Source organism: Cryptomeria japonica, chromosome 5 (assembly GCF_030272615.1).
Source record: "Cryptomeria japonica chromosome 5, Sugi_1.0, whole genome shotgun sequence".
NCBI lineage: Eukaryota > Viridiplantae > Streptophyta > Pinopsida > Cupressales > Cupressaceae > Cryptomeria > Cryptomeria japonica.
This window is the reverse complement of record NC_081409.1, coordinates 18719559-18732133: the sequence shown is the minus strand read 5'-3', so window position 1 is coordinate 18732133 and position 12575 is coordinate 18719559. Positions and strand designations below refer to the sequence as shown.

At 32.2% G+C, this 12575-nt stretch overlaps 1 protein-coding gene across 1 annotated transcript; it reads left to right on the top strand.

The window, feature by feature from the left end:
* The first annotated feature begins 4543 nt into the window (after nucleotides 1-4543).
* On the top strand, nucleotides 4544-12156 carry LOC131078002 (uncharacterized). Its single transcript, XM_058015621.2, has 3 exons — nucleotides 4544-5038; nucleotides 5544-5606; nucleotides 11596-12156. The coding sequence occupies exons 1-3, from the start codon at nucleotides 4697-4699 to the stop codon at nucleotides 11710-11712; spliced, it is 522 nt and encodes a 173-aa protein (XP_057871604.2). The 5' UTR covers nucleotides 4544-4696; the 3' UTR covers nucleotides 11713-12156.
* The last annotated feature ends 419 nt before the right edge of the window (nucleotides 12157-12575 follow it).

Here is a 12575-nt window from a genome sequence, read left to right as displayed (position 1 = left end):
GCATGCCCATGCATCTGATACCATTTAAGAGATAAACATTAGCTCAACACCTAAGACCACCTACAAAAACACAAGAAACCTTCCATAAGATATATGCAAGAAGTGAGCTTGCTCAATATTAAGATCTATGAGATATGATCAAATGATGATCAATGGGATATGATACAAAGTGTACATGAGCCTTGCTTATACAGTAAAGGTGAGTGATAGGATTAAACAAGATGTTAACATGTGTCTCAAACCTATGTTATGAGACAACTAACTTAAAACAAATATTAAATGACCTAGGAGACAAGAAGTAAATAAGATACATGACCCCATTATAACTAACTTCTATAAATAACATGTAAGGCCTAAGTTAACATGTGAATAGGTCTACACTAAGGAATTAGGTAGGACATAAACTTATTCACACTAACAATTTATGGGAATGGCTTGTCCAATCACTAGTGGGTCTTTTTCTTCCTAAGGGGAATTATATTATTTGTAGGTAGTGGATCATGCTCTATCTTTAGGCATTCATCATTGTCACAAGAGCTACTTACTTATGGGAGGGATTCTTACAAGTTATTTCTCTCTCTCTCTCTCTCTCTCTCTCTCTCTCTCTCTCTCTCTCTTGTGGAGAGACATCTATTGTACTCGTGTGATAGAAGGAGTCTTTATGGGGTCACATCGAGTCCTCTTTCCATCCTTCTTTTGCTAGTGCATTTATTTCACGTTCTCTCTTTTGGAGAGAAGTATTTTCCATGTGGTTTTCTCTTTTTTGTTGGTTATGAGAGAATCTTTTTGGTTCGTACATGGCTACCTCATCAGACCTTATAGCCAAGCCCCATCCATGCATATGTTCATGCATTTGTGGTCCATTTTTGCATTTTTCATTAGGTATTTTAGCTTCTTCTTAAGTCGATCTTAAGGTGGGGTGTTGGAGTAATCAAGATAATCGTCTAATTAATCATCTCTAATTAGGTACTCTATTATTTTAATCACTCAAGCTAAACTTAGGTGTGCTTTTTTGTTATTAAATTGAGCTAATTATAGGTCATGTTGTCTCATTACATAAGAATTTTTAATTTTTTTAGATTGCAGGAATCAGGTATAGCACCCCCCTATAAACTGAAGTGTTCCTAGAAAAGTTTTTAATGTGACCGGTGATGCTGGAGCGACACGTTCTTTGGTACCATGTGGGCTAGGGGGAGACTAGACCTTGTGACCTCATGCTTCACCACTAGAATTTCTCGCCAATCGAGCTAGGCCCCCAACACATCTCATTTCATAAGATTATGACACTTGTCATGCTCTGATTTAATCCTCAACACATGTATTATATCTAGGGTTTTATCTTTATGATTTTAAGCTTTCATTGTACTCATTGTAATCTATCCAATTCATTTACAAGTTAATCTCTATATCAGATTCTTCTTTAGATCAAATCTCTCTCAAGATTCCATAACATAATTATGGTTTTTTCTCTTCAAATATGACAAATATTTTGATTACAAATGTTTTTTTAGAATTGTAAAATTAACTATCAACTCACGCGTTGCACCTCTATTTCAATCATCTTTCCCTCTAAAATTTAGACCAAGGATATACCCTTGAACAAAATACAACACCACCATACATTACTTCGAAAATAAAGTCACCATTATTATTAGTTCCTGCCCATGGCAGGAATACTTATGCATCCACCATGGTCTTAAATAGTTATTAATTATTGTCGTTGACAACCAATCAATTTTTCAAATTTTTTAAGCTAAAATAAATTTCTATCTTATCAAAAGTTAACATGCAAATTTTTTAACAAAAGTTATGTAAAATAAAATTTATTTGTTATGTGATTGGTCAATATCAATTTGTGTGGGTAGAAAATTTAATTTTTTAAAACAAAAAATACTTATTTTTGTCATTTCAGTCATTAAATTCAGTATTTAAGTACAGTACTAATATCACTGTTACCTCAAAATTAACCCTTTTAAAGTACGTGGGCCCCTGCCCACTCCATACCCCCCTGCGGGCCACTGCACTAGTAGGACCGCATGGACGGGGGTGAGTGGGGTCCCACGTGTCCCTTCCCTCACCTTCTGTTAAATAAAACACCCGCCCAATTTTATTAAAATTTGAACGCCGATGCAATTAAAATTTCATAACGCCGAAGCAATTAAAATTTATAACGCCGACAATGGTTTGGTATGGGTATTTATTAATGAAGTTAATTTATTATTAGTTACTGCCCTTGGTAGGATATTTATGTTCATTTATTTTTTAAGCTGAATAATCATTGTAAAGTATTAAAAATTTTAAACAAAAAAACATATAGTTTATATTTATTTTATATTTTATATAATTATAAAAAATATTTTATTTTTTATTTTCATTGGCTAATATAAAAAACAATAAGTAGATAATGTCAATAGTATTAAAAGTATGTCAATTCACTAAATACAATATTTTTATACATGTCATGTCAGCAACATTAAATTTTTATATGCTATAATCATTATTAAACTGACACAATTTTATAGTTTTATAATTTGTTGGCTAATTTGAAAAATAAACCATCCTCTTACTGTGTTAAACAACTTAATTTAATGGTTCTCCAAAGCAAGACAAATTGTTCAACTCCGTATTAACTTAATTTAATGTTCTGCAAAGCAGGACAAATTGTTCAACTCTGTATTTTAGGCCACCAAAGCCTTACGAAAATATTTAGTGTGACTCGACTCTCCGTAAGAGTTAGCACGGTTGTCACTTTATCTTTGATAGTTACATATCTAATATGCGAGGGTTATTTTTTTAATTTAAACTTAGTTATAATTTTTTGTTTAAATGGTATTACCTAATATTTATAATAGAAATTAGATTTCTATTTGATTTTATAATTAATATTATTATCTTAGCTTAGTTATAATTTTTGATTTAAATGGTATTACCTAATATTTATAATTATTAATATTTATATTTTTTTATTACAATTAAAAATTTTACATTTTTATGTTTAATCATTTTTAAAGAAATTAGATTTCTATTTGATTTTATAATTAATATTATTATCTTAACTTGTTTTAATATTTTTATTTTTATTATACTTAAGAGATTACATTTTATTTTTATATGTTTAATAAGTTTTAAATTTTAAATTTTAATTTGAATGGCATTTTTTTTTATAATTAATATCATTATCTTAATCATGATATTTTAAATTATTTGCATGTTTATTTTTTTTAAAAAAGTGTTGTTTAAACATTTTTTTTATTTTTACTTTTTTATGGAAAATGTTAAGTATACATTTTTATTTTTATTTTTTATTTTATTTTAAATTTAAATTTATATTTAATATTTAATCTTATGTATAAATTATTATTTTTATACTTTTTCATTACTTTTTCATTTTTAAATTCATATTAGGTAAGTAATCATGTGTTATTAATTTAGATATCTGACCTTAATTATATTATCATTACCTTCACAATTACAATTACAATTAGTGTTAAACAAGTCTTGCTTTAACAAGTGTTTGTTTAAGGCTAGAGTTAAATTAGGGTTAGGGCTAGAGCTAGGGCTAGGGAATTAGGGTCATGGTTATGGATCTATGATAAAAAGTTGAAATAAGGTAATGATTATGGTTAAAAGAGGGTTCCTTTAAGGTTATAGTGCAATTAGATATAAATATAAATAATTGTGAATATATACAATGTATTTTTATTTTTTTATGAAGTGTTCAAGAAGAATGTTAAATATAATAATAAGAATAATATAAACATATAATGATATAATAATAAAAATATATAATAAGCAACAATAGTATAATAGTTAAAATATCACATTATATAGTAATATAGTAATAATATATTAACATTATTAACAATATTATTATATAAATTACAATATGATAATACAATGATGATTAATGACAATAATAAAGTATTTTTCTATTATGTGTAATAAGAGATAATAAAATTCAAATATTAATTAAATAAATTTTTAATATCTTAACCATTTCAAACATTATTATTTTTAAATTAAAAATAGATAAATTGAACAATATGTTCCATGAAAATTAAACTATATTAAAAATATTTTAGCATTAACATTTTTAATATAGTTTAATTTTATTTTTACTATTTTATTTAATTAGGTTCAACTTTCTATTAGTTATAATTTTCTAAAATTGAATTTATCTTTCAACTATTGAGTTTACAAATTGCAAAATGATGACAATAACACTATAAATTTTTACTAATTCACTATTATTTTAGTTTAATATCAAAATATATCAATTTACAAAGCAATATCAAACTACTAATCTCACCTAATCTTAACTCTGAATACATATCCTAACACTATTCCTAACTCTAAATACATATGTAACACTATTGGCAGGAACTTGACGCTTTACGTCCTTGTTTTACATTAAAAAGTACAGATTATATTAGTGTATCATGTGCACGATTAATTAAAGAAAAAAAAAAAAAAAAATCCTAAATGTTACCTGAAATTTATAACATATAAGTGAACTATTCATCGTGAAAATCAAATCGCTGAACTTTTAGATTAGGTGGATACCCGATTCGACCCCAGAAAATCCCACCATATCCAATAGAAGAAAAGGCCTGAGAGGACTCAATCTAATTGAAAATTATATCTTGGAGACGCCCTTCCATTTTTGTTTGTTTTGTGCTTCCGCCTGATCCAGAGAATGGCGATGGCTTCCTCCTGCAGTATTTCAATTGCATTTTTATCTTCACATAATAGTATAACACAAGTTCCAGCTCCACCTAAATGTACTAACATTTCCAGGAGAAAGAACCCACAAAACAAACCAAGCCTAAGATTAATTGTAGCAAATTCTGCAAGCAATGGGGGGAGTTGCTGTGGTGGCAGCGGCAGTGGCAGTGGCAGTAGCAGTAGCAGTAGCAGTGGAGGAAGCTGCAGTAGTCATTCCAAGTCTTCTGATCTTTCTAATGTTGGAAAAGAGTTTGAAGCCATGGTTGCGAGAGCCACCTTGACTGAATTTGAAAAGGAATACAATACTTCAGAGGTAGGTTCTGCAGGAAATGCCTTTTCATTCTGCAATAGAATTGCATAGAAATATAGGGTTCAAAGGTGAAAAATTGGATTGTATGTAATTGAACTGCACAGAATACCCCTGTTCTAGGCTTCAGAAGTAGGATCTACGGAATTTTACGGTTTTTTTAAAATAAGAGTACTCATTATTGTTTCAAGTCATAATCAATCTCCCAATTAGAGAAATGTAGGTTATTATTGAAGAAACAGCAATTTCAAAATTGGGTGAGATGTAATCTGCAGAATATCCAATGCTGTTTCTAATCATGTTTAATGACCTTGTTAGAATAATATGAGACTTAGCATTGAAAAATTGGATTGGACGTATATTTTCTGAGTTTTACACTTCTAGTTCTTCATAAGCCAGAGATTCTGAAGAGAAGAATTAAAAAAGGAATTTTCTTGTTATACTCTGTTTCCCCTTTTTTCTGTTGCAAATCCATAAGTTTGACAATTTAAGCTGCGTGTTGTGGTTCCAGATGAAGGGAAACATTACGAGAGATGTCCTCAAAGAAGTCATGGACATTGGACCTACAAGTTATGTAAGTATCATTGGAGTAGTAAACTTTTCCATATGGTGTACAACGAATTTATTCGGTTCTGGTACTTAAAACATCTTATGGTTTCATCCCAATAAAAGTGGACTGTAAATTTTTTCTTTGTCAAGGTGCAGTTATTACATTAGGTGATCTTATTTATTCACAATTTAGGGGCATATTGCTAGAGATAAGGGTTGGTTAATTTAGTGATACTTCCAGTGTCTCCATCATAGGATAATTTCTCAGGCGTCTCATAACTATTTCAAGACAGGATATTAAGCTTGTGTAGATCATTTTGTAGTCTTCTATTGATTGTAAACTTTTACAGTTTCCTTGAAATGTTGATAAGTGATTTTGGGCCTAATCTAAAACTACTGGTGTAGATCTTTTTCAAATAGCTCAGATTAACGATGAGAAGCTTTCAAATCTTTATAATGTTAAGAGACTTGAGGCTTCTGCAGTCTATAGTATTTAGGAAACAAGACTTCCAGATAAACTACGAACAAGGGCTGGAAAATTGACCTTTAAAACTATCTTTTATGGTCCATCATCGGGATTAAACAAATCAGGTCTCCTTACACAGTTAACCTAGATTACAATGTGTTGTAGGGATCACCAGTATCAACAATCACTGGTAATAAAGGGCCATATACAATGGTAAAAGAATGGTAAAGGTATTAATTTTTAAGAAAGAATCATTAATTAAATTCATCATGAGAGTTTGAACAAATGAATAATAGGTTTTCCAATGAACATGGAAATTTACCATTCATTTGTTTCAGACGGAGAGTAATAATTTTTCTTAAATCTCACGATGGATTTAATTAATTAGTATGTGTTAAAAAATTGAATGCCTCTGATATTCAACTGATTATTGATCTTCTCTATTTTCTTATTAATCATCTTGATGAAGGACCACAAATGTTGCTTTGAAACATCGATTTTTGAGTTCTTTGCAGTTTGTCCAGTCTTTTTTTCTTTGTAATGTTTACTCTTTATCACTCTTGTTGTGGCCATTGTTTTCTCCAAATATCTATTGTCATTGTTTTTCCCATATTATCTTCATTCTGTTTTTAAGACATCTGGAAACTGTTGACTTTGTAGCAATGCTAACTAATCCTATCTTCTATTACAAGTATCTCTCACATTGTTTTTATGTTTTCAACATTTAAAGTAAAATGATTTCTTGAGAAGGGAAGGAGACACCATTTTAGAACGTAATTGGTCAACTGTTTACAGCTGATTGTCTATAATGCTGGAGCACCTTGAGGTCCAAAGGCAATTCACATTAAAAAGGGCAAAAAAGAGAAAGAAAACTATTTCTGGTTTTTTCCTGTGTTGTCTGTAGGTGTCTGACATGGAACAGTAAATTCTAAGTTGGAGTTTTCTAATTGGATAGGTAATGCAATAAACTTTCTCATTTAATGTCTGATATCAAGAGTTCAGGAAGAAGATCAGATTTTATTTTATCCTCAGGAGTTCAGGAAGTTTCCAAGTAGTAGAAACAGGGCCTATAAAAAAAGGTAACCGTATAACATTTGGGGACAACTTCTTCTACCTGCAATTGAAGGACTGCCCTCTTCTGTCTGCAACGGGGATTTTTTAAATTGGCTGCATGTTGATCAGCAGAAGTGTAGGTTGGAGCGACAGTTCTGAGACAGAGTATTTGTGATATGAGCAGAAGTCTCTGAGCATTGTGAGCCCCAGTTGTTGGGATTCGCTTTCCAATTTTCTGTTTGTTTTTGGAGCTCATTGTGATTGGCTGTTACAGCCTGTGTAGCTGTATTTAGGACTAAGTCTGCCTTATGCAAGGCTGAACGTCATTGTCTCTGTACTTGAAATTTGAAGGTTTTAAAAAGTTTACTTTGTGTCCATTTTTTTTATTTGAATTGTTTTCAAGCTTCTACCTTGTAACTCTGGCCTTTGCTGCTTAGACTCTGTTGATATATAAATTGACCCACTCCATTTCCTGCACCAAGTGGTATCAGAGCCTACTAAGGTGTCTAGGAGTTGAAGAATGGCCCATAGAAACAAAGAAAGAGATGTACCTGTTTGGTGTGGAAGAGGCCCTAGAAATATTAGAAACTAGAATTATTGGAAGCCATCAAAAGCTTGAATGGAATCCATGGAAAATGCCCAACAAAAAAAGTGGAGGCAGAAGTGAGTGATCTAGAAGAAAATGAAGAGGAAGAAGAATGAGAGGAAAGGGGAGAACTTGAAGAAAGGGTTATGATAGCTTTTGCTAAAATAGGAAGCAAGCCTAGAATAATTTTACACAATTATGTTGGTAGTCTAAATTCGGAAGAGCTAATCAACTAGATATCAAACATGGAGGAGTACTTCGATTTGGAGCAAATTGAAGACCCCACAAGTGTTAAGTTTGTCTGTACTAAACTGAAAAGTCATGCATCATTATGGTAGGACCATGTACAACAAGAAAGGGTTTGTGAGGGAAAAGAAAGAATCAGATTACGGAAGTAAGTTGAAACATAAATATTTGCCTTCTAACTATTCTATTATATTATTTAAAAACTTGCAAAATGTCTATCAGAAGGAATTCGGCATGAAAGAATACATAGAAAAATTCTTCAAATCAACAATCCAAGCTGGTTATTCTAAAGATATTGATGAAGATGTTTCAAGATATATTAATCTGCTGAGCTAACGATATAAGATGAAAGTAGTAAGCCTAGTATTAGATTGGTGAGGAGGCATGCTTGTATGTATTAAATGCTGAATATAATTTGGTCAGAAAGCGACAACAAAGTCATGGTGGGAGTAAGCCAATCAAATGGACATGGACAACGCTCCAACAAAGAGGATAAAGGTGTGAAAAATTAACAAAGCAGAGGCTTCCGGTATTCAAGAGGAAGAAAATTTGGATCACAAGGATGTGGTTGAGGATTTAGTGGCACCTACTGGAACTATGGAGCATGTGGGCATCGGGCATATGAATGTCCAAAACCTACGAAGAAAAATATGAGTGACAAAAGAGCTTTTGTAGCTCAAGCCAAAGAAATAAAAATTGATATGACTACATCCATAGAACCAAAGAATGGAGAAAATCTAATGCTAAAGGGAGTACTTTTGAAATCAGAGAAGTGAGGAGATGAACCATGGCAGAGAAGGAGCGTATTCAAAACTAAATGTAAGTCAAGGGGTAAAGTTTGCGATCTACTTATAGACAATGGTAACAGTAAGAACTTGGTTTCTATAGAGATGATGGAGAAAATGGCATTGAAAACAGTAGCACATTCCAACCCCTACAAGGTTTGATGGCTGCAAAAGGGCCATCAAGTCATGGTGTCTGCTCAATGAAAGTAATTTTAATATTGGTATAGTACTATGATGAGGTATGATGTGATGTTATTCCAATGGATGCATTTCGTATTATTTTAGAAAAGCCTTGGCAATATGATAGGAATGCGATTCATGATGGGAGGAACATTATAGTTACACTAACTAAAGATGACAAAAGGTATGAACTACTAACTATGAAAGAAGTAGAAGGGTCCAAAAGTGGAGTTGTTACTATTTGTAAGCAACTTTTTAAGGAAATTCAAAAGACTGAGGTATGTTATATTGTGTTTCGCTAAAAGAGCCCAAGGAGGATGAGGTTCCAATAAAAGTTGCAGATATATTGCAAGATTGTGCAGAATCTATCTCTAAGGACTTGCCTATAGGTGATTATTTTATTAAAAGGTGAATTTAAAATTAAAAACTTCTTGAAAGTTCCCCAGAAAGTTATAAAACAGGGATCAAGGCTCATTTGCACATCTTGGAATTTATTTATTTCATTTCAAGTTTGGACTGTGAGTTCAAATACAAACCCTAGAGATATTTAATTTTGGAGATGAAAGATTTCTTCCTAATCAAATCTATTTGGCTTCACACAAGATTCACAGTTGTGCTTAAATGGACATTCGAGTGTTTAATTTTGCCAGTTTCAAGATATCAGTCTTTCCACATCCAACTCCATAAAATAGTTGTACAGATTTATTAACCCCAAAGAAAATGAGTCGAATCATTAAGGGGGCATAAAATCGGGGCATAAGCTTATTGTTATCACTTTTTGGTAGCCGCTACTCTCCAAGAGTGCTGCACTACAAGTGTGAACCCTCAAATGTGACGTGGCATCCAAGGAAATCCAACTCAGGTCAAATTTGCTTCAACTTTGGATGAAAGGGATAAGTCACTGCCTTAGAACTAGTTGCCACCTCCAAGGAAGGAATTGCAACTCTTCCTTCAGCTTCTATACAAGCTTAAGGGTGACGTACCATGGGGATTTTGGTCTTGAGGAAATAAAATAAAATATATGTTTGGGTTTTTTTATCACCCCAGGTCAGCAATAACATTTATGAATATTAAATCTTTATTTGTTGCATTCTGATATGTTGTTTCTGAGTTGAACATTTTGCATCAGCAATGCAAAGAATCACAGAAAAATTATCTGTTGTATAATTTTTGCATTACATTGTGTATGAATGAAGTCATTGATAAATGTAAACACTGTGGAGAACTTTTATGATGAGTATATACCATATTCTATCAAACAAATTGCAAAAACATAACCATACCAGCAGCATGCAAACTGACAAAATCCCTGGCTACAAAACTCCCTGAAAACTGCAAAAATTTGGTCCAGCTTATTACAGCCTTCCTGTGCCTGCAATAGAGATCTTTTTGATTGGCTGCATATTGTTCAGCAGAAGAGTGGATTGGTTGCAGATTGATAAGCAGATGTGTAGGTCTGAGTGACCAAGCTCAAAGGCAGAGTGCTTGTGATATCAGCAGAAGTCTTTGACCATTGTGAACCTAAGTTGTTGGGATTTGCTTTCCAGTATTGTTTTTGTTTTTGGATTCACTGTGATTGGCTATCACAGCCTGTGTGGCTGTATTTAGGACTAAGATTGCTTTGTGCTTTGGCTGAATCTCATTAATTCTCGACTCGAAATCTGACGGTTTAATTGAATCTGTTATTTTTGTTTTATTTGAATTGTTTTCCTGCTTTTGCTGTGTAACTCTGGTCTGTGCTGCTTTTAACTGACTCACTCCAGTTCCTGCATCAGTCTGACATTTCCAAATAGCCTAGACTAAGGATAGTAGAGGCTTTTCGAATCATTATAGTGTTGTTTCATCTAGGCCTTTCTTTGTCAAATTACAATTATCATTCTCTAACAAGCTTTGTTTCATCATATATTCCATTGATGTACTCTATGTCAAGTTATAATTATTATTCTCTAACAAGCTTTGATTCGTCATATATTCCAGTGATTTATTCTATTACAATTGTACAAATATCTCTCCAAGTTAGGATTGATGCTGTTTCTTTTTTTCCTTCTTCAAGATTTTCTTGAATTCAAAAGATTTATTTTTGTTTAGAAGTTTCTAGTTGGTGTCATGTTAGAAAAGGGACCATAACTAGCTGATTTCACTCCTGAAATCTTGAAATTCAGATGATGCCCGGCTAATCTCAAGTAACCTTTCATCAAAGAGACAAATAGCACAGAGAGAAAGTTTGTACAATGCATATACTGTTAAGAGAAGGTTGTGGCCTGTTTTTCATCAAATGGGTTGTGATTTTACCATTTGTTTTCAAAATAACAGTTTGCAAATTGGTGGCATTCTCTAGAGAGAGAAGCCACTATTAAACATACCCAACCTAAACCAAGTTCACCAAACATTACAAAAATTAGTCATTTCTATGAATTTCCTGACCACATTATTCCTTTCACCAACTATATAATACCAATAGAGATGTTTTCATTCATTGAAGCTTTTCCTGGAACTGTTGATAGATTTACCGATTGGTTTATAAGATGTTATATTTCTGTAAATTGCTTTGCAATTCCATGTACTTAGAGCTTACAAGATGTAGTATTGTTTGTAATGGATTAGCTGTGGTGAGCCATGATGAATATTTCTGGCCAGAAAAACCCTCCATCATGGAATTGCGGTGCTACTTAAAACTGATAGCTCATAATATTTGCAGGCTCATCAACAGAAAGGAGAAACAATCTTTGATCTTAAAGCACTGCTTTCCGAGGATAAAAATGCATCAAAAAATGAGGAATTTTCATTTGACAATGCTGAGGATGTATTTGTCTGATTGTATCAGTTAGCTGGGGGTAAAATTTTCTAAACCTTATCCTGTCCATTTGTATTCTGTATGTACAACCTTGAAAAGTGGAGAATTTCACGTGCAAGAGTTAAGTGCAAGGCAAATATTGTTCCAAGTACTAGCATATTGTATTTTGACTGTATGTTTAGATTCTTTATTTCAAAGTACTTGCGAGGGAGGAAAGTTATTCAAGATGAGTAGAATATACCGTTCACCTATGATGTGGCACTCTTAAATTACTTGATCACGGTAATTTTCTGTGTCTTGCAAAGGTAGTCATTCTTCAAGTCTTCTTGATGATGTTGATATGTCGGTATTAGTAAGTTACTAAGGTTTTTGTGTTCTTTAGTGAGTGGACTACAACATATAACATTTATTAAAATATAAAATTCAGAAAAAATGTGATAAAATTTGGATGCTTGTTTCACACCACACTTTGTGATCCATGATCAGAGTGAATGATGGGAAATTGGAACAATTTTTAAATTCTCTGCTAATATAGGTATCTGCATAAGCAACTCTCGTAAATTTTCTGAATGCTTTATTAACTAATTCTACACGTAAGTACTTATACATTCAATCCATCTAACAATGACTGCTTAATTCGTTGCACATTGCTTAAAAAAAGAAAAAATACACCTCTGTGCATGCATGTTAGTTATTACTGTGTATTATTAAGTGTGATCACACAAATCATGAGCCCTTAAGAATTTTGTGTGGACATTGAGATCTAAGAGAGAATATTAATTAGAAAGAGATCAGCGTTTATGAACATTTACAAGTGATTGAATGAAAAGGACGAGTGTTAAGCTATGACTGCATTGATGTTTCACACCTATTATCCTATGGCT

Excerpts from the sequence above, each read along its gene's own strand:
- LOC131078002 (XM_058015621.2), top strand. The coding sequence starts at position 4,697 with ATGGCGATGGCTTCCTCCTGCAGTATTTCAATTGCATTTTTATCTTCA. Across the intron at positions 5,039-5,543 it reads AGGAATACAATACTTCAGAG|ATGAAGGGAAACATTACGAG; the intron begins GTAGGTTCTGCA and ends TTGTGGTTCCAG. Across the intron at positions 5,607-11,595 it reads ACATTGGACCTACAAGTTAT|GCTCATCAACAGAAAGGAGA; the intron begins GTAAGTATCATT and ends TAATATTTGCAG.